Source organism: Bufo bufo, chromosome 3 (assembly GCF_905171765.1).
Source record: "Bufo bufo chromosome 3, aBufBuf1.1, whole genome shotgun sequence".
NCBI lineage: Eukaryota > Metazoa > Chordata > Amphibia > Anura > Bufonidae > Bufo > Bufo bufo.
The window spans coordinates 554,030,959-554,051,755 of NC_053391.1; the positions used below are offsets into that span (position 1 = coordinate 554,030,959).

Here is a 20,797-nt window from a genome sequence, read left to right on the forward strand (position 1 = left end):
GTAAGTCTGCTAGCTTTACTTCAAGAAAGCTACTTAATGCTGAGACTTGCACCTTTATGGTGTTAGGTCTGAGACCTTTGTCAAGGCCTGCCTGCAAAAAATCCAGTATGAGTGGAATATTAGCTTCTTGACTGTGGTACAGTCTGTCTCCTGCAAACTCCAGGAATGTTTTCCATGTTCTTCTGTAGATCCGTGAGGTAGAGTCCTTTTTACTACAAAGTAGAGTGGATATTACGGACTCCTATAGGCCTCTTTGTTGTAAGTGGACCCGTTCACTTTCCACGCTGTTAAATTAAGTCTTGCTACATCTGGATGGAGCACTGGACCCTGGCGTAGTAGTCCCGGATACGATGGGAGAGACCAGAATTGACCTGCCGACAGATTGTAGAGGAGGGGAAACCAGGACCTTTTTGGCCAAAATGGAGCAATCAGTATTAATTGTGCCTCTTCTTCTATTACCTTTACTAGCACCTTCGGAATTATACTGTAAGGGGGAAAGGCATACAGGAGGTCTTTCGGCCATGGACAGGACAGAGCGTCCACCATTAGTGGGCGATCCCTGCTGGAGAGGGAACCGAATAGCTCAAGTTGTTTGTTCTTTTAATTTGCAAAGAGATCCACTTTTGGTAACCCCCATCTGAGAGATATTTGCCTGAACATGTTGGGATCTAATGACCATTCTCCCACTCTTAGAACCTCTCTGCTGAGATAATCCGCTATTCTGTTTTCCTCGCCTTTCAGATGGACCGCTACCAGGGACTTTATATTCCTCTCTGCCCAACTGAAAATTTTCCATAACAACTGTTGTAATTCTTTGCTTCTGGTACCCCCCTGTCGGTTTAAGTTTGCTGTATCTTTACGTGATGGGATTTTACATACGGAAGAAGATACGTAAGAACTTCCAGCACTGCCGACAGCTCCCTTATGTTTGAAGAGGCTGCTGACATCTCTGGGCTCCAGGTGCCCTGAACTACCTGATTTCCTGTATGGCCTCCCCAGCCTCGGCTGCTGGCATCTGTTGTTATGATGATCTGATCCGCCGGTCGCCAGAAAACTCCTCTTTGGAGATTTTTCTTTATCTTCCACCAGAAGATAGACATCTTCACTCTTAATGCAACTTCTATTCTTTTGTTTAAGGAGCTTTGATCTCCGTCCCAGGATTCCAGGAGAAATTTTTGTAATGTCCTTGTATGATGCTGGGCCCATCGCACTGCAGGGATGGTGGATGTTAGATGTCCTAACAGTCTCATGATGTCCCTTATGGCCACTCTTTTGGCCTCGCAGAATTGGGAGATCTTTTGACTTATGGTAATTTGTTTTTCTGGAGGCAAAAAGGACATGAGGTTGTGTGAATCTAGCAAAATTCCTAGAAATTTTTTCTGCTGACTGGGAACCAGGTCGGATTTCTGGGTATTTATTAGCCAGCCTAACTCAGTCAGCTTTCCCTGCACCATCTGCAGATGCCCCTGGAGGTCCTGAAGAGATGAACCTGCTATCAAGAGGTCGTCTAAATATGGGACCACTATTATACCTTGAAGGTGTAGATATCCCGTCACCTCGGCCATAATCTTGGAAAATATTCTTGGGGCTGATGATATCCCGAAGGGAAGTGCCTGAAATTGAAAGTGGTACTCCTGACCTCCTAGGATTATTGCTATTCTGAGATATCTTTGGTATGCTCCGTGTATGGGAACATGGCAATATGCGTCCGAAAGGTCTATAGTTACCATCTAACAGTTGCGAGATAGGAGATTCACTGTGGATCTGATCAATTCCATTTTGAATCTTTTGTAGGTCATGTATTTGTTTAGCTTTTTTAAATTGATTATTAGTCTGAAGGACTGGTTTGGTTTTTGAATAAGGAATATGGGAGAGTAAAACCCCGCAATTACGCCCTTCTTTAGGAGATATGATATCTCCATCTCTAAGGCCTGCTGTTTTTCTGATCTTTTTAACGGCTTGTTGATGGTGAAGTATTCCGGAGGAGGCATATTGAACTCTAGTTTGTACCCCATGCATACGGTGTTTATAACCCAAGGGGCGGAAGAAATCTTTTCCCAGGCCTTGGAGAACATCTTTAACCTGCCACCTACTTGAGGCCTGGCGTCATTGTCCGGGTTTAGAAGTGGATTCAGGGTTGAATAGAAACCCCCTCCCTCTTCCTCTGGAGGATTGCCATCTTCCGGTACTGTCTGTTCTCTTCTGGTCTGGTCTATTTCTCCTTTGATTCCGAAAGGACCGACGCTGCTGATAAAACTTTGATTCTGAAGGAAATCCCTTCTTTTTGTCTGATGCTTTTTCTAAAATGTCCTCAAGGACTGACCCGAACAGCTTACCTCCCTCACACGGAATAGAGCATAGCCGACTCTTTGAACTGGCGTCACCGGACCAAGATCTAAGCCATATAGCTCTTCTTGTAGAATTGGAGAGGGCTGAGGATCTAGCAGAGAGTTTCACCAGGTCTGCGGATGCATCTGACAGGAAATTACAGGCATGTTTTAAGGTAGGTATTGAGGCCAGGATCTCTTCCCTTGGAGTCCCTGCCACCAGGTGCTCTTCAAGCTGTGTTAGCCATACTGACAGGGATCTTGATGTGCAGGTAGCGGCTATACTGGCCCTAAGCATGGCTGTGTTTGTCTCCCATGCACGTTTTAACAGACCCTCACATCTCTTATCCATAGGATCTTTTAAAAGGCCCATGTCTTCGAAGGGAAGAGAAGTTTTCTTAGATATCCTGGCGACAGGCGCATCAATCTTAGGGGTCTTGTCCCACAGAACTGAATCCTCCTCAGTAAATGGATATTTCCTTTTAAAGGAGGCAAGGATTAAATTATTTTTCTCTGGATCTTTCCATTCCTTTTTAATCAACGTTTTAATGTTACTATGAACAGGAAAGACCTTTCTCTTCTTTTCTCCCAGCCCCTGGAACATTCTGTCCTGCACGGACTGAGGCTCCTTAGTCTCTTCTATTTTCATTGTAGCCCTAATGGTCCTTAACAGCCTTTCTGTATCTTCTGGGCTACAAAGGGGTCTCCCCGATTCCTCATCAGAGGATTCAGTTTCCTCAAGGGATAATCCTCCTCAGAGTCAGGCTCCGGCTGATGGTCCGACAACTGAGATCTTTGAGAGGTAGAGGGCTGAGGAGAACACGGAGGGAGCCTTGTGTCAATTGCTGATTTAACCTCTTCTTTAATCATGTCTCGGATTGATTCAAAAAAAAAAGAGGGCGATTCCTCCGAAACTATTTTGTCCGTACATTTTGGACATAGTGACTTCTTTGACTTAGATTTTCTACATATTGCACATCTTTTCTTGGATAATGACTCCTCAGATCTTCTGGTGCTGGTGTCCTTGCCCTGTAAGATAATATTTGAATCTTTTCGGGGCTCTGTAATAGGGCTACACTATTAACACCAGCACCACACCAGTGAGGGAAATAGTAATGTGCTTTTCCCCTACACCCCCCCCCCCCCCCCCCCCAGCAGGGTCAATTACAGACAGGAAGGAGGCTTACCGGGCTCTGGGCGGCAGGATCCACAGGCTTACGGGACTCGGGAGCTTCCACAGGAGCAGACATGTCACCGGTCAGCGATGCAGGACGCCGAACTTCGCGCTCCCAGCCCTATATCCGCCAGTCTTCTGACGTCACCCGCCACCGGAAGTGACGCAGAGAACTGGCAACTTAACTTCCGGCCTGTGCGCACACACGCGATCCCTCGTTCCCGCAATGAGCCAGGGAACGGAAGCCCGGGGCTGCCTTCACCGAAGGACTTATGCCGAAGGAACGGGGACAGGACCCGTCAACTCCCGACCTCTGCACGGCCCTCCCGGATGGGGCAAGTTATCAAGGCCGTGCGTCGATGAACCCCTGACGTAGCAGGAGCGGCTTCCACGCGATCCCGAGGACAGCAAACAACAAACTGAAGCAGGTAAGGGGAGGGGGCCTTTTAAGTCTGAGCTTCTACATTGTTTCCTGTCCTGGGGAGGCGGGGACACCCTCCTGGAGTGCCGTTGTGGAGGAGTCGGGGAAAAATTATGATTTTTGGTGCCGGCTGAAAGCCACAATCATTCGATGAGCGAACATCCAATTAGGAATATATATTATTATTTATAGAAACGCTCATCCCTGATAACCTGTCTGTAAAAGGACCTTTGCTTACTATGGAAACTGTAGCTTGCTGTTCTTCGCTCACTACTATGGGAGTTAAAGAAACATTAGAGCACTGGCTACTCAGTCGTTATTGTAAGTCCGGTGCTTACTGTGGGTTATTTCTATCTAGGCCATTAAAGTGTTTCTACACACTTTTTTTCCCCCACTTAGGCACTTAACCCTATTGATCCCATGATCACTTACATTACATTCTGCGTTCCTTCCCAACAACTGGCTGCTCATTCAGTGGGAGTGAAACACTGCATTTACATACAGTGGTCACCTCCACGGTATGAGAGTGAGCAATCACTCATACATCTGCATTGTTTCTAGGCAGAAGTTCGCTGTTCAGACACCACGATCTGCTGCCCAAAAACTATAATTTACGGTACTTGCCTGTGTGAACGAATGTTTCACCTGATGAACAATTGTTTTGCTCGTTCATCAGGTGATTGGCTGCACCTTTAGACGGGCCGATTATCAAGAACTAGTGTTCATAGGAACATTCATCCCCAATAATTTGCCCGACAGTCGGGCCGTGTAAACCCAGCATTAGGCAAGGCCTAAACGACTCTTGTACACTGCAAACCTGAGGGGCCACTGGTAGGTCCTGTCTGTCGAAGGGCTTAAAGAGGGAGCCCCTTGTAAGAGAACATATCTTTCGGTCAATGCTTAAGGCCCCCATAAACATTAGTATGAACTGTTCAGCCGACAGTCTAACATGTTGACTCTCCTCTGACAGATGATGTCAGGGGAGAGAAAGATCAGGCAAACTGAATAGCGAGACAGAAGTGTCTGGGAGCTGCTTTCTCTTCTCTGCCCATTAACACATGTACGCACGACCGAACCAAATGTGTAGGTGTATGGGAAAGTTAGGCCCCTTGCAGATGAGCGTGTCCGGATGCATTCAGTGAAAACTGCGCGATCGCGTTCAGTTTTTATCGCGCGGGTGCAATGCGATTTACTGCGCTTTGCACGCGCGTGATAAGAAAACAATGTTTACAGACAACATCTCTTAGCAACCATCCGTGAAAATCGCATCCGCACTTGCTTGTGGATGCGATTTTCACACAGCCATATTCACTTCTATGGGGCCAGCATTGCGTGAAAAATCGCAGAATATAGAACATGCTGCAATTTTCACGCAACGCAAAAGTGATGCGTGAAAACCACCGCTCACGTACACAGACCCATTTAAATCAATGGGTCCGAATTCTGTGCGGGTGCAATGCGTTCGCATCACACATTGCACCCACGCAGAATTCTCACTCGTGTGAAAGGGGCCTTAAGAAAGACAGCTATCCTACCTGCTGAAAAATTGTGTATTACCAGCTTTAGTATGGCACCTCAGATGTTAATTGAGCAAGATTGTAGTTGAGTCAAATCCTGGGCGCTGCATCAAGGTGTCCGCTGTATGTTGCACCTAACACCCACTTCACATGTCCTTAGCCCACACCACCCTCCCATCATAATAGTATGGAGCAGTACAGGAACTACCCACACCTCATACTATTACAGTGCAAGAAAAGATTAACCACCTAACTGTTCTGCTGGAGCTCAGCTGTGGGAAACGTACTTAAATGTTCTGCCCGAACTGAGCTCGGGCAGAAGTGGAGGGCTGCTTTAGTTGCTGATACCTCCTCAATGGAAGCCCCTAGAAGCATGCACTGGTCTTGTTTGAAAGCTGGCATTCCAACCTTTCATAGAAGACCAAAATGACAGCTAAAGTCCAAGCAACAGAGGAGAAATCACTTAAAATAGAGTTGGAAATCGTGGGTAAAACCTGCTTTCACTTTCACTTTCAGCTGCATAATTTCTAACAGTGACATCTTCTCCTGTACTGAAGATATTGCTGTCATTCTGGTATTGTTTGAAGGCTTGGAATTTCAAACAATTCAAAGCCCATATCTCTAGCTGGTACCAAACCAGAGATATGCTAAAGCAACTGCCACCCCTCCCCTTCAGTCTGGAGGAGGGGGAGCAGTTACAGAGCTGACAGGCTGCAAGAGGAAAGGAAAAATAGTAAAAATATATAGAAATGTCTAATTATACTCATTATGGGAGAGGCTTAACTGTGATGAGAGGGTGAAGCGCTTCCCCTGACCTAGCTGGCTGTGTTGTGCCGGGAGCCAGGAGCGAGGGTAAGCCTAGTAGTGGGCATACCCTAAAAGGGAGTGTTTGAGAACAGGGGGGGTAGGTGGGTGTGAACAGAAGCGCCCTGAGGAGCTGGGGGCTGGAGCTTAAAAAGGTAATATGCCCCTCCCACAAATTCAGGCTGACTTTTCAGCCTTCCACTTATGGGAGAGGCTTAACTGTGATGAGAGGGTGAAGCGCTTCCCCTGACCTAGCTGGCTGTGTTGTGCCGGGAGCCAGGAGCGAGGGTAAGCCTAGTAGTGGGCAAAAATAAACGAGGAGAGCAGAGTAGTGACCAAAAGCCTTTAATACCACCCAGAGAGCAAGATTACAAAATGCCTGGGAAATCTCAACATGCGGGTTCGGGATGTATCACGTGAAGCAAGAAGAGCGCCACCTACCCATGCATTTAATCACGTGCGCCGGGACCCCGTTTTGATGCTGAGGACGTGGCTCCGGTTCGGAGCGAGTGTCCTGTGATGGCCAGCGGGTTATAACCGAGACCTGAGGCCAGCGTTCTGATGTGGGACACAAACTAGATTGACGACAGGGGGCCCCCCCCCCATGCCAAGGAAGCAGCGAGGCCTCAGGGAAGGCATCTTGCAACAGGGCCAGCAATTGACAGGGACCATGACTGGCCACCAATCGTTGGAGGTTTTAAAACCTGGCCTCGGAGGGAGGTCCATGCTGATTGGCCTTCGTGGAAGGGAGCCAGAGGATGAAATGGACACGGGCCCAGGACAACTGTCGCGCCTGCGACCCCTGACGCTTAGGGGAGGTGCTGGTGAACTCACCTGGCCTGAGGAACCCGTAAAACCCGAGATACATGGCTGCCTCAATGATCAACTAGGAGAGTGGCCAAAAGGAAATCCATCCAGCGCGGGCGAGAGACGCCCAACATCTCGCCGGAGACAGGCTGCCTACGGGCGGGAGGGACGTCCCCGCACTTCTGGATCCCCCTAAGGGCAGCTTTTACCGGCTGCACTGAAGAAATGGAACCTCCATTCGGGTTATGAAGCATTGCGCAGTGCTGTCCCCCCGCTAGGTACAGCTTGATGGTGTTGAATGACAGCCTGTGGTTGCGGTGACCGTGGCCTATAACCGCCAGGGTGTAGGAGACATCGTCCAAGCCACCAGCGGGTGGGACCTGGCGAAACCTTCGTAAACCCTGACACCGGCTTGGTAGTTCCTGATGGTGTTGGGGGAGAGGGAGAGCTGAACCAGGTTCCTGGCGTGAGCAATGAGGGATATGAGATCAGAACGTAGTACGACTGGTGCCTACGAGAAGGTTTGAGTCGGTCTGGGCAACGTACCTGGCTTAGAGGTTACTACCTGTATCGATGTGTTGGGTCACCTGACCTTGATCCAAATATCGCATGAGTGAATGATCAGGACACGTTCCTGAGAGGGCAAATCCTAAGGTTCGGAAGGAAAAAGAGAACATAACTGAGGAGGGTGACGGGACTGGGGAACCAGGAGACAGAGGTAGGTATGAGCGTGGTGATCCAGGAGACAGAAGAAGGTGCGTGCCTGTGCGATCCAGGAGGCAGAGGAAGGTGCGTGCCTGGGTGATCCAGGAGGCAGAGGAAGGTGCGTGCCTGGGTGATCCAGGAGGCAGAGGAAGGTGCGTGCCTGGGCGATCCAGGAGGCAGAAAGAAGGTGCGTGCCTGGGCGATCCAGGAGGCAGAAAAAAGGTGCGTGCCTGGGCGATCCAGGAGGCAGAAAGAAGGTGCGTGCCTGGGCGATCCAGGAGGCAGAAGAAGGTGCGTGCCTGGGCGATCCAGGAGGCAGAAGAAGGTGCGTGCCTGGGCGATCCAGGAGGCAGAAGAAGGTGCGTGCCTGGGCGATCCAGGAGGCAGAAGAAGGTGCGTGCCTGGGCGATCCAGGAGGCAGAAGAAGGTGCGTGCCTGGGCGATCCAGGAGGCAGAAGAAGGTGCGTGCCTGGGCGATCCAGGAGGCAAAAGAAAGTGCGTGCCTGGGCGATCCAGGAGGCAGAAGAAGGTGCGTGCCTGGGCGATCCAGGAGGCAGAAGAAGGTGCGTGCCTGGGCGATCCAGGAGGCAGAAGAAGGTGCGTGCCTGGGCGATCCAGGAGGCAGAGGTAGGTATGAGCCTGGATGAACCAGTAGACGAGACAGCAGCAGGAAGTAACGTGAAGTACGTACCTATAACACATGGCACTGTTGCCACCATAGAATAGATGACTGCAATGAGCATTTAGTGACCGCTGAATGGGTATGGCGGGCAATGACGACCTGGCCTACTCGTGGTGAGACCCCGGTTTCTTTGAACACCGTGCTGAAACTAGGTTCCTTCCACCCAGCAGGGGCCCCGGGGCCCTCACCCTAACTGAGGAACCGAGGATGACTTGCCTTCCTCCTGCTATGGCACGGCAGGAGTGCGTATGAAAGGCTGGTGATTGGAACCTACCGATTTCACTGTATATATATATATATATATATATATATATATATATATATATATATATATATATATATATATATATATATATATATATATATATATAAAAAAAAAAAATATTTTTAGAGGCAGGTATGAGCCTGGGCGAACCAGGAGACAGGGGCAGGTATGAGCCTGGGCGAACCAGGAGATCGGGCCGGTATGAGCCTGGGCGAACCAGGAGACAGGGGCAGGTATGAGCCTGGGCGAACCAGGAGACAGGGGCAGGTATGAGCCTGGGCGAACCAGGAGATCGGGCCGGTATGAGCCTGGGCGAACCAGGAGACAGGGGCAGGTATGGGCCTGGGCGAACCAGGAGACAGGGGCAGGTATGAGCCTGGGCGAACCAGGAGATCGGGCCGGTATGAGCCTGGGCGAACCAGGGGACAGGGGCAGGTATGAGCCTGGGCGAACCAGGAGACAGGGGCAGGTATGAGCCTGGGCGAACCAGGAGACAGGGGCAGGTATGGGCCTGGGCGAACCAGGAGACAGGTATGAGCCTGGGCGAACCAGGAGATGGGGCCAGTATGAGACTGGGCGAACCAGGAGACAGGGGCAGGTATGAGCCTGGGCGAACCAGGAGATCGGGCCGGTATGAGCCTGGGCGAACCAGGAGACAGGGGCAGGTATGGGCCTGGGCGAACTAGGAGACAGGGGCAGGTATGAGCCTGGGCGAACCAGGAGACCGGGCCGGTATGAGCCTGGGCGAACCAGGAGACAGGGGCAGGTATGAGCCTGGGCGAACCAGGAGACAGGGGCAGGTATGAGCCTGGGCGAACCAGGAGACAGGGGCAGGTATGAGCCTGGGCGAACCAGGAGACAGGGGCAGGTATGAGCCTGGGCGAACCAGGAGACAGGTATGAGCCTGGGCGAACCAGGAGATGGGGCCAGTATGAGACTGGGCGAACCAGGAGACAGGGGCAGGTATGAGCCTAGGCGAACCAGGAGACTGGGGCAGGTATGAGCCTGGGCGAACCAGGAGACAGGGGCACGTATGAGCCTGGGCGAACCAGGAGATCGGGCCGGTATGAGCCTGGGCGAACCAGGAGACAGGGGCAGGTATGAGCCTGGGCGAACCAGGAGACAGGGGCAGGTATGAGCCTGGGCGAACCAGGAGACAGGGGCAGGTATGAGCCTGGGCGAACCAGGAGACAGGGGCAGGTATGAGCCTGGGCGAACCAGGAGACAGGGGCAGGTATGAGCCTGGGCGAACCAGGAGACAGGGGCAGGTATGAGCCTGGGCGAACCAGGAGACAGGGGCAGGTATGAGCCTGGGCGAACCAGGAGACAGAGGCAGGTATGAGCCTGGGCGAACCAGGAGACAGAGGCAGGTATGAGCCTGGGCGAACCAGGAGACAGAGGCAGGTATGAGCCTGGGCGAACCAGGAGACAGGGGCAGATATGAGCCTGGGCGATCCAGCGGAAAACAGCGGCACATGAATAAAAGCACATACACATACCGCACGGTCCTGCCATCCCTACAAATCGGTACAGGTAACGGCAGGCAAATGATCAGTGAGCAGTGACCGCGTATGGAGGTATTGTCTGCGTCAACCAAACCTAACGAGTTTGGTCCCGTCGGCTAACCTGTAGTATCTAACCTACCATGTGACCATTTTGGTGACCCTGCCGATTTATTTATATATATTATTTTTTTATTTTTTTTTATATTTTTTTTTTTTTTTTAAATATGGCCGTTTATACACATGGCCGTTGTTGCTCAGGGCTAGACCCCTGCCTAATTCGCATATCGGTTTGTTGTACGTGCGTTCCACCCTGGAACGCACGCCCTCTACCCCTGGAAGCAGGGAAACCAGGGTAGAATTCCTGGTGGGGGGTGACCATGTAGACGGGTGGACTGGGGGCCGGGGCCCCCCGTCCCGAGTCGCAAGTTTGAGCGGGGACCCAGATGTGGGAGCAGGTATCGGTGTGCGTTCCACGCTGGAACGCACGCTGATCCGACCACCAGAAGGCCGGAACATGGGGGCCCGGACCGGGTGCTTCTGTAATAAGGGACCCGGTGGGGACAGAGCTTACCTGCCCTGGAGCCGCTGCCCTGGAGTCGTCTGGCCTGAGTGAGGGATCCGGCGTGCGCTCCATGCTGGAACGCACGCCGAGCATGTGACCATGGCCCCGGCCTGGCCGGATTCCGGCGTGCGCTCCACGCTGGAACGCACGCCGAGCATGTGACCATGGGCCCAGGCCTGGCCGGATTCGGCGTGCGCTCCACGCTGGAACGCACGCCGATCGGGTGACCGGAAGTCCAGGCCTGGCCGAGGAGTTCCGGCGTGCGCTCCACGCTGGGACGCACACCGGCCTGTGACAGCGCCCAAGCCGGAGGACAGGTGACACCCTGTGGAGGGGGGTAACCCGCAGGCCGGACCCTACCCGTCCTGCCGCCGCATGAGGGAGGCGGAGCGCTCGGGTCTGGAGTGCATATCGAGCCGGGAGTAGGTGTCCGCCGCTCAGAGGAGCCCTGTGGAGCAGGGCGAACATCACACATGAATTACCTAACCTGCAGACGGGAATCGGCGGTGTACGGGTGGCGAAAAAAGCGACAGCAGTGGAAGCAGCTCAACAAGGAGCAAGGCGACTCCTTATCCAGCATGTGAACAGAAGCGCCCTGAGGAGCTGGGGGCTGGAGCTTAAAAAGGTAATATGCCCCTCCCACAAATTCAGGCTGACTTTTCAGCCTTCCACTTGTACAGACCCACATAATAAAATTATTTTTACAACACAGTGAATGTCGTAAATAATTTCCACACGATAATGTAAAAATTGCTGTATTTTCTATCTTTTCACCTAAAAATTTAATAAAATTATTTAATAAAATATTATTGGTCCTTAAGGCTAAAATTAATAAATTAATTATGTCACTAAGGGGTTAAAATGCATTTACTGCAGACACACATTAAAAATCTACAATAAAAAAAAAATGTGACTTTTTGGGAGGGTTTTTCAAATTTTAATGGGACTATTAGGAGGTTAAAAGGGATTGTCCAGGTGAAGCACACTGATTTTATTTATTCATCGTTTAAAAACCCATACTCACGAGTGAAAAGAAAAATAAAAGGGGTTGAAAAATGTATACTAATTTCTAATTGCATTTTGTGTACTGTTTTTGTATAAGCAATAAAGATGTTAAGTTAATTTAAAAAGAAAAACACTCACTTCACTGTTCCTCTACCACTTCCATATCTCACCACCCCCCCCCCCCCCCCCCCCCCCCCAAAAAAGCAAAAACACTTACTCAGCCTATCATTTGCTAAGCGGACATTTCCTGTGTGTTGAGAGGAACCATGAAGCAGACACCAGTGGGGGACCAGGATAATGTTACAACAGCAGCAGTGGGGAATCTGTAGGAGGCTTCTTTTTTTTTTTTTTGCCATTCTGACGCTTTTGTGAACACTATCTTATACGGTCAGCATTACAGGAATATTTCTCACAAATATCAGATTAGCACAGCCAGTATATGATCACTCACTAACTGAATTTAGGATTCAGATAATGGCTAATCTGTTCAAACACAGCTGTTTTTTGTTAATGCTTTTGACTCTGGAAAAAAAAATTAAAATGTCTGATGCCTAAACATCCTATTAACCTACAGTTTGATCAGTCATAAAGAAAGGTTGGTACTTAAAGGGGTTGTATGAGATTAAAAAACAATGCCTGCTTTCAACAGCACCACTCTTGTCCATAGGTTGTGTGCAGTATTGCATCTAAGCTCTTTACAAGTGAATGGAGCTAGGCTTTAAGATCAGCCACAGTCCATTCATGGTCACCTTAATTAAGAACAATAATGTGAAAGTTGTGGCTCAAATGTTAGTAATTTAGTGACACAACCACAACACATCAACACTTACCAATGGCATCCTCTGGAGAAATGCTGATATTATCAGTATACAGATATTCTAAGAAGGCATGATACACCGGGTAAGAAAACTGATTCATTTCAATTACATCTTCATTACTGTCATGTAAGAATGAACGAAAATGTTCACATCTGAAGGAGAAAATAAAAAAGCTCAATTCAGTCCCACACCTATTCAGCTCTCCATATACCTTACAGAACAGCATTTCCTTCTTACCTAATCTGAAGAAGGACTTTGTGCACATGAATGTATTTTTCATCCACTAAGAACTTCAAATCTGAGGTCTCGGAATTGTCAAATTCCTTCTTCAGGGACTCTGCTACTGTCAGGTGATCATCTGGCTCTTTAGGATGAAAAAATTAATTTTAATTACTTTGCAGCCCAGTATTTTCTAGATATACTGTGCCTCCATATTTCTAGAAAAATGAGTAGTAGTGTAGTACAGGCTGTAGCGGTCACCCTAGTGGTTTAAGTGGCACTGGCATTATTTTAAACCACGATCTTCAGGTTGGAAGATGTCTCACCTACTGAAAGGAGGCGCCACATTATTGCAGGGGTGGAGAAGCAGGCAAACACATCATCAGTGCAAGAGAAGTGGGTGAGATGAGGGGAGATGACAGCTTGTCCTCGACACTGTCCCCACATAAACACCTGACCACCCTGCGACTTAGCGGCAGACGTGTGGGATGAATGGCAAGCCGCAATTTCCACTATTCTGATGAGAAATAAACAATATTATACATGCAATTATGATACATTTATCCGCAGATCACTACCTACAAACACACACACACACACAGTGGTCCCTAAGGTTACAATATTGGTTCCGGGATGACCATTGTAACTTGAGTTCATAACTTTATGGGAAACCATTAATTGGTTCCTAAGTCCAAAATGTCATCCCAGAATAAGAAAAAGTGACATTTTAAGTAAAATAAGCAGATAACCAAGATATATAAAGCAGTTCCTTAAGTAAACCAGATAGGAATAGATGCTGGAAGCTCTCTATGGTGAGTGCAGGAGCTTCTTCAGGGTCTTGCATAGTAAATACATGTACCAGAAAAATTAAAATTAGTTGCCACCCAGATAGTGTCCAAAGGAGCAGTTTCTCCTGGAACAGACAGAGGGCAGTACAGAACATTTAGTACCGCAGAGGAGCTACTAGACAACCAATAAAAGTGTTTTACCACATAAATGGCAATGTTGATTGGCTGGGTCTGAGTCTGAGGCATTGTATGCAGAGTCTGCTTTCAACTTATGATGGGTCAGAAAAGACCATTTGTTGATATTGTATCCTGAGGCAATTGTATCTAGAAGGATCATATAGTGATCTAGGGGAAAGTAAACGGGTCCAACACCCTTTCACTAAACCTGGAGTGCTGCCTCATCATTTGTCTCTGTGTGTGTGTATATATATATATATATATATATATATATATATATATATATATATATATATATATATATATAGAGAAAGAAAAATGGCGGCACTGGCACAGGAGAGGGAATGCGGGTGCACGTCTCAGGGGGATTAGACTTACAGCCCCAATAAATGGATCCAGAAAAAAGAGCGGCACTCCGGTAGATAAAAGCAAAGTGAACCCTTTATTCACCCAGGTGGTGCAACGTTTCGGCTCCAAGCATGAGCCTTCTTCAAGGCTGGGTGAATAAAGGGTTCACTTTGCTTTTATCTACCGGAGTGCCGCTCTTTTTTCTGGATCTATATATTTATATATATATATATATATATATATATATATATATATACACAGACCAAAAGTTTGGACACACCTTCTCATTCAAAGAGTTTTCTTTATTTTCATGATTATGAAGGCATCAAAACTATGAATTAACACATGTGGAATTATATAAATAACAAACAAGTGTGAAACAACTGAAAATATGTCATATTCTAGGTTCTTCAAAGTAGCCACCTTTTGCTTTGATTACTGCTTTGCACACTCTTGGCATTCTCTTGATGCACTTCAAGAGGTAGTCCCCTGAAATGGTCTTCCAACAGTCTTGAAGGAGTTCCCAGAGATGCTTAGCACTTGTTTTCCCTTTTGCCTTCACTCTGCCGTCCAGCTCACCCCAAACCATCTTGATTGGGTTCAGGTCCGGTGACTGTGGAGGCCAGGTCATCTGGCGCAGCACCCCATCACTCTCCTTCATGGTCAAATAGCCCTTACTTTCAAAGTTTTCCCAATTTTTCGGCTGACTGACTGACTGACATTCATTTCTTAAAAGTAATGATGGCCACTCGTTTTTCTTTACTTAGCTGCTTTTTTCTTGCCATAATACAAATTCTAACAGTCTATTCAGTAGGACTATCAGCTGTGTATCCACCTGACTTCTCCTCAACGCAACTGATGGTCCCAACCCCATTTATAAGGCAAGAAATCCCACTTATTAAACCTGACAGGGCACACCTGTGAAGTGAAAACCATTTCAGGGGACTACCTCTTGAAGCTCATCAAGAGAATGCCAAGAGTGTGCAAAGCAGTAATCAAAGCAAAAGGTGGCTACTTTGAAGAACCTAGAATATGACATATTTTCAGTTGTTTCACACTTGTTTGTTATGTATATAATTCCACATGTGTTAATTCATAGTTTTGATGCCTTAAGTATGAATCTACAATTTTCATAGTTATGAAAATAAAGAAAACTCTTTGAATGAGAAGGTGTGTCCAAACTTTTGGTCTGTACTGTGTGTGTATATATATATATATATATATTAGGGGTGCACCGAAATGAAAATTCTGGTCCGAAACCGAAAATTCAGGATGCCCTTGACCGAAAACCGAAACCGAAACTGCCTTTTTGCCCAAATACTTTTAAAATACTTTTTTTTTAATGATTTTATTAATAATTCTTTTTCATGAATGAAATTCATCTGTGGGTGGTGCTGTTATGGAGAGGGGGATCTGTGGGTGGCGCTGTTATGGAGAGGGGGATCTGTGGGTGGCGCTGTTATGGAGAGGGGGATCTGTGGGTGGCGCTGTTATGGAGAGGGGGATCTGTGGGTGGCGCTGTTATGGAGAGGGGGATCTGTGGGTGGCGCTGTTATGGAGAGGGGGATCTGTGGGTGGCGCTGTTATGGAGAGGGGGATCTGTGGGTGGCGCTGTTATGGAGAGGGGGATCTGTGGGTGGCGCTGTTATGGAGAGGGGGATCTGTGGGTGGCGCTGTTATGGAGAGGGGGATCTGTGGGTGGCGCTGTTATGGAGAGGGGGATCTGTGGGTGGCGCTGTTATGGAGAGGGGGATCTGTGGGTGGCGCTGTTATGGAGAGGGGGATCTGTGGGTGGCGCTGTTATGGAGAGGGGGATCTGTGGGTGGCGCTGTTATGGAGAGGGGGATCTGTGGGTGGCGCTGTTATGGAGAGGGGGATCTGTGGGTGGCGCTGTTATGGAGAGGGGGATCTGTGGGTGGCGCTGTTATGGAGAGGGGGATCTGTGGGTGGCGCTGTTATGGAGAGGGGGATCTGTGGGTGGCGCTGTTATGGAGAGGGGGATCTGTGGGTGGCGCTGTTATGGAGAGGGGGATCTGTGGGTGGCGCTGTTATGGAGAGGGGGATCTGTGGGTGGCGCTGTTATGGAGAGGGGGATCTGTGCACTGTTATGGAAAGGGGATATGTGCACTGTTATGGGCATAACAGTGCACAGATCCCTTTCCCCATAACAGTGCACAGATCCCTTTCCCCATAACAGTGCACAGATCCCTTTCCCCATAACAGTGCACAGATCCCTTTCCCCATAACAGTGCACAGATCCCTTTCCCCATAGCAGTGCCATAGACCGATCCCCCTACCCATAACAGCCCCGGCCCTGCTGCTCACAGCATCACTCACTGCATCTTTATTTTACCTTACAATCGTGACGCTCCAGTAACAACTCTGCAGGCAGAGCGGAGGGCGGCGTAACGTCACTTACTCACGTGACGCACCTGCTCCGCCCACTTTATGAATGAAGGAGGCGGAGCAGGCGCGTCACGTGAGTAAGTGACGTTACGCCGCCCTCCGCTCTGCCTGCAGAGTTGTTAGTTACTGGAGCCTCACGATTGTAAGGTAAAATAAAGATGCAGTGACAAAGTAAACCGCCCGCCCGCAGATGGTGGGTGACAAATCCCACACCCCATATTTTCGGCCGATATGTAACAATATCGGCCGAAGTGGATTAGGTGCATTTTCGGCCGATATTTTCGGCTGCCGGAATTTCGGTGCACCCCTAATTATATATATATATATATATATATATATATATATATATATATATATATATATATATATAATAAAGAAAGACACCGCAGCACATCCGTTTGGTGAAAAAAGTGGGACCCTTTATTCACCTGTGCGACGTTTCGGTCCGCTTACTGGGAGAATGGTCCCAGTAAGCGGACCGAAACGTCGCACAGGTGAATAAAGGGTCCCACTTTTTTCACCAAACGGATGTGCTGCGGTGTCTTTCTTTATTCTATATTGTACACCTTGGTAAGGTGTTTATCGCCGCTGGCACCCACACCCGACCACCAGGAGTGCTGCCCTGATTTATTTTCCTATATATATATATATATATATATATATATATATATATATATATATATATATATATTACACATACACCTTTTTTTTATTATACACATATAATACTGTATCTATCTATATATACCAGATTTGCTGAATAAATACGATTTATCCACCCATTCATCTAATGACATTTCATAACTTGGAGCCATTTTCTAGGTTGAATTATAAGCTATTTTCCAAGTTTTCCTATTAGTTTTCCTCTCCGCCATATGTCCGAGTATATATTGCCTTTGTTTTGATTCTTATCAATTTTTTCCTGAGCTATTAAGTGCAATGGTATTATTTGTGGTAGAACAAATTGCTAAACATTGTACATAAAAAACAATATAATTAGCTAAATTATGGTAATACACTGAACACTCAGAATCATTTGGAGCAGAATGCCTTGAACACAGGAAGGCTCTTAAAAGTGAAAAGCCTCCTGCAAAGTTGCCTGAGGATCCTTCAGACCACAAGATTGTGCACACTGTGCAAATATGGTCACAATTTGTATCTAGACGATTGTAGCAATGTGTAAATACATTTTTTTTTTTAAAAATGTACTTAAATTGATTCTGCATACCTGAAAAAAAAAAGCTACCATTTTATTAGGCTAGTTTCACTCTAGCGCTAAACCGTTCCAGCAGGGTGTTCTGGTAGAGGGAAGTTCATTGTATCCCGCATAGCTGGATACTACCTTTCCTCGACAGAGCCCATTGACCATAATGGAATCTGGTGGGGATTCGGCCTGTTTCCACCATTAGTGCTGAGATTTGGCAGGAAAATAACACTGCAAGCAGCTGTTTTTGTCCAGCCGAATCCTGGAACTAAAGCCGGATACAGGTCGGATTACCCCCAGGTCTCATTATAGTCACTGGGATCTGACGGGGAAAGGTAGTATCCAGCTATGCGGGATACGATGATCTCCCTCTACCAGAACACCCTGCTGGAACTGTTTAGCGTTAGTGTGAAACTTGCAGGCATCATTAAATATAAATGCCATTTGTACAAACATTTAGAATACATTTCTCTACATAGCACCTTTTCAGGCAAAACAGTAGCACCTCCTTGCTTATATGGTGATAGCTGGCACCTATCCACTGTTGTTAAAGGGCTTCTGTCAGCAGATTCTTAGCAGTAAAACAGGATTACCTGGGACGTGTGCTGTCAACAGAAGCTTTCTTGTTCCCATCCTCATCTGTGCCCGCATTTCAGAGAAAAATGTTTTAATATATGCAAATGTATATTTATTTTACACATTTATATAGCGCTGACATATTTCTCAGCGCTTTACAGTCATTAGCATCAAGCTGTTCCCAATAGGGCTCACAAGTTCCCTATCAGTATGTCTTTGAAGTGTAGGAGGAAAGTGGAGTACGCAGAGGAAACCACGCAACCACAAGGAGAACAAACAAACCCCATGCAGATGTCATTCTTGGTCGAATTCAAACCTAGGACATCAGCGTTGCAAGGCACCAATGCTAACCACTGAGCCACAGTGCTGCAAATGAGCAACAGGTGCGTTGCTGTTACACCTAGAAGCTCCGTTCTCTCTGCAACTGCAGCGGCCTTTGAACTTTGAAAGGGCCAGGCAGTGTAAAAGTCATCACTTCTGGCCCTGACTTCTGATTGGTCTCGCACCTTTGCCGTGAGCGTCACTACCCAGCGCAGATTCAGTACAGGAAAGAGTCTCAACAGCAGTTCTATTCTGTACTGCGCCGGACACCGAAGCACACGACAAAGGCACAAGACTTTAGAAGTCAGGGCCAGGCGTGTTAATGTTTATGCTGCCTTGCTCTGTCGATCAAAGTGCAGAGGGCACAGCGTTTGCAAGGAGAATGGAGCTGCTAAGTGTAATGGCAACACCCCTGTTGCTCCTAGAGACTCATATGTATGTATTAAAACTTCATTTTTCTCTTAAATGCGGGCACAGATGAGGATGAGAACAAGACAGGTAGCTTCTGCTGACCAGCACACATGTCCCAGGTCAGCCTGTTCTTACAGCTATAAATCTGCTGACAAAAGCCTTTCAATGGCTCACATGACTGCCAGCAGCTGGTTGTCCATAGGACACAAAGAAAATGTAAATTATTATTATAAAGAAATTGCAGTGCCGGAACCGTTTTTCCTTATTTTATAGACCTTATTATAGTTAATGTGCAGGATCCAGCACTTCTGTTAATTCTTGTTGTTCAGCTGTTCTGCTCCAATAACAGACCTGAACAATGGAAAACAATAGAACTGATCTGAAAGCAGCCTTAGGGAACGTTCACACAGCAGCTTTTTCAGCTGAAATTTCACTGAAAACCTGGCGACGGTCAGGTCCCCTCTACCTCCCATACATTTCAATGCGAGGCAGCGGCTTTAAGCCTCCTCAACGCTGCCTCCCATTGAGATGTATGGGAGGCAGAGAGGATTCGGCCGCTGGCGGGTTTGCGGTAACATTTTAGCACCAATATTGTGCTTAAAAAGCTACCGTGTGAATATTCCCTATGTGGCCTGCAATCTGTGGATCTCCTGCTCTTCTGAAACATAACATACCAGCAGGCCATAAAATGACATGCAAGGATTTCAATGTTTTTTTTGTTTTTTTTTCTCCCAGAGAAAATAAAATTTATACACCCCTGTATGAGAATTTAAAGATTGGGGGATTTGCATAGTAACTTAGAACTACAGTTGCAAGAAAAAGTATGTGAACCCTTTGGAATGATATAGATTTCTGCACAAATTGGTGATAAAATGCTATCTGATCTTCATCTAAGTCACAACAATAGACAATCACAGTCTGCTTAAACTAATAACACACAAAGCATAAAATGTTACCATGTTTTTATTGAACACACCATGTAAACATTCACAGTGCAGGTGGAAAAAAGTATGTGAACCCCTAGACTAATGACATCTCCAAGAGCTAATTGGAGTGAGGTGTCAGCCAACTGGAGTCCAATCAATGAGATGAGATTGGAGGTGTTGGTTACAGCTGCCCTCCCCTATAAAAAACACACACCAGTTCTGGGTTTGCTTTTTACAAGAAGCATTGCCTGATGTGAATGATGCCTCGCACAAAAGAGCTCTCAGAAGACCTACGATTAAGAATTGTTGACTTGCATAAAGCTGGAAAGGGTTATAAAAGTATCTCCAAAAGCCTTGCTGTTCATCAGTCCACGATAAGACAAATTGTCTATAAATTGAGAAAGTTCAGCACTGCTGCTACTCTCCCTAGGAGTGGCCGTCCTGTAAAGATGACTGCAAGAGCACAGTGCAGACTCCTCAATGAGGTGAAGAAGAATCCTAGAGTGTCAGCTAAAGACTTACAAAAGTCTCTGGCATATGCTAACATCCCTGTTAGCGAATCTACGATACGTAAAACACTAAACAAGAATGGATTTCATGGAAGGATACCACTGCTGTCCAAAAAAAAAACATTGCTGCACGTTTACAGTTTGCACAAGAGCACCTGGAAGTTCCACAGTATTACTGTAAAATATTCTGTGGACAGATGAAACCAAAGTTAAGTTTGGAAGAAACCCACAACACTATGTGTGGAGAAAAAGAGGCACAGCACACCAACATCAAAACCTCATCCCAACTGTGAAGTATGGTGGTGGGGGCATCATGGTTT

At 47.4% G+C, this 20,797-nt stretch overlaps 1 protein-coding gene across 3 annotated transcripts in view; it reads right to left on the minus strand.

Moving 5' to 3' along the window:
* The window catches only part of RCBTB2 (RCC1 and BTB domain containing protein 2), a 107,668-nt gene that overhangs the window by 42,923 nt on the left and 43,948 nt on the right, over positions 1-20,797 (minus strand). For all 3 annotated transcript variants that reach the window (XM_040425466.1, XM_040425464.1, XM_040425465.1), the window contains exons 9-11: positions 13,138-13,328; positions 12,830-12,956; positions 12,605-12,744 (exon numbers count right to left, since the gene is read on the minus strand). In XM_040425466.1, the coding sequence (XP_040281400.1) occupies positions 12,605-12,744; positions 12,830-12,956; positions 13,138-13,328 (458 nt within the window). The remainder of the gene's footprint in view (positions 1-12,604; positions 12,745-12,829; positions 12,957-13,137; positions 13,329-20,797) is intronic.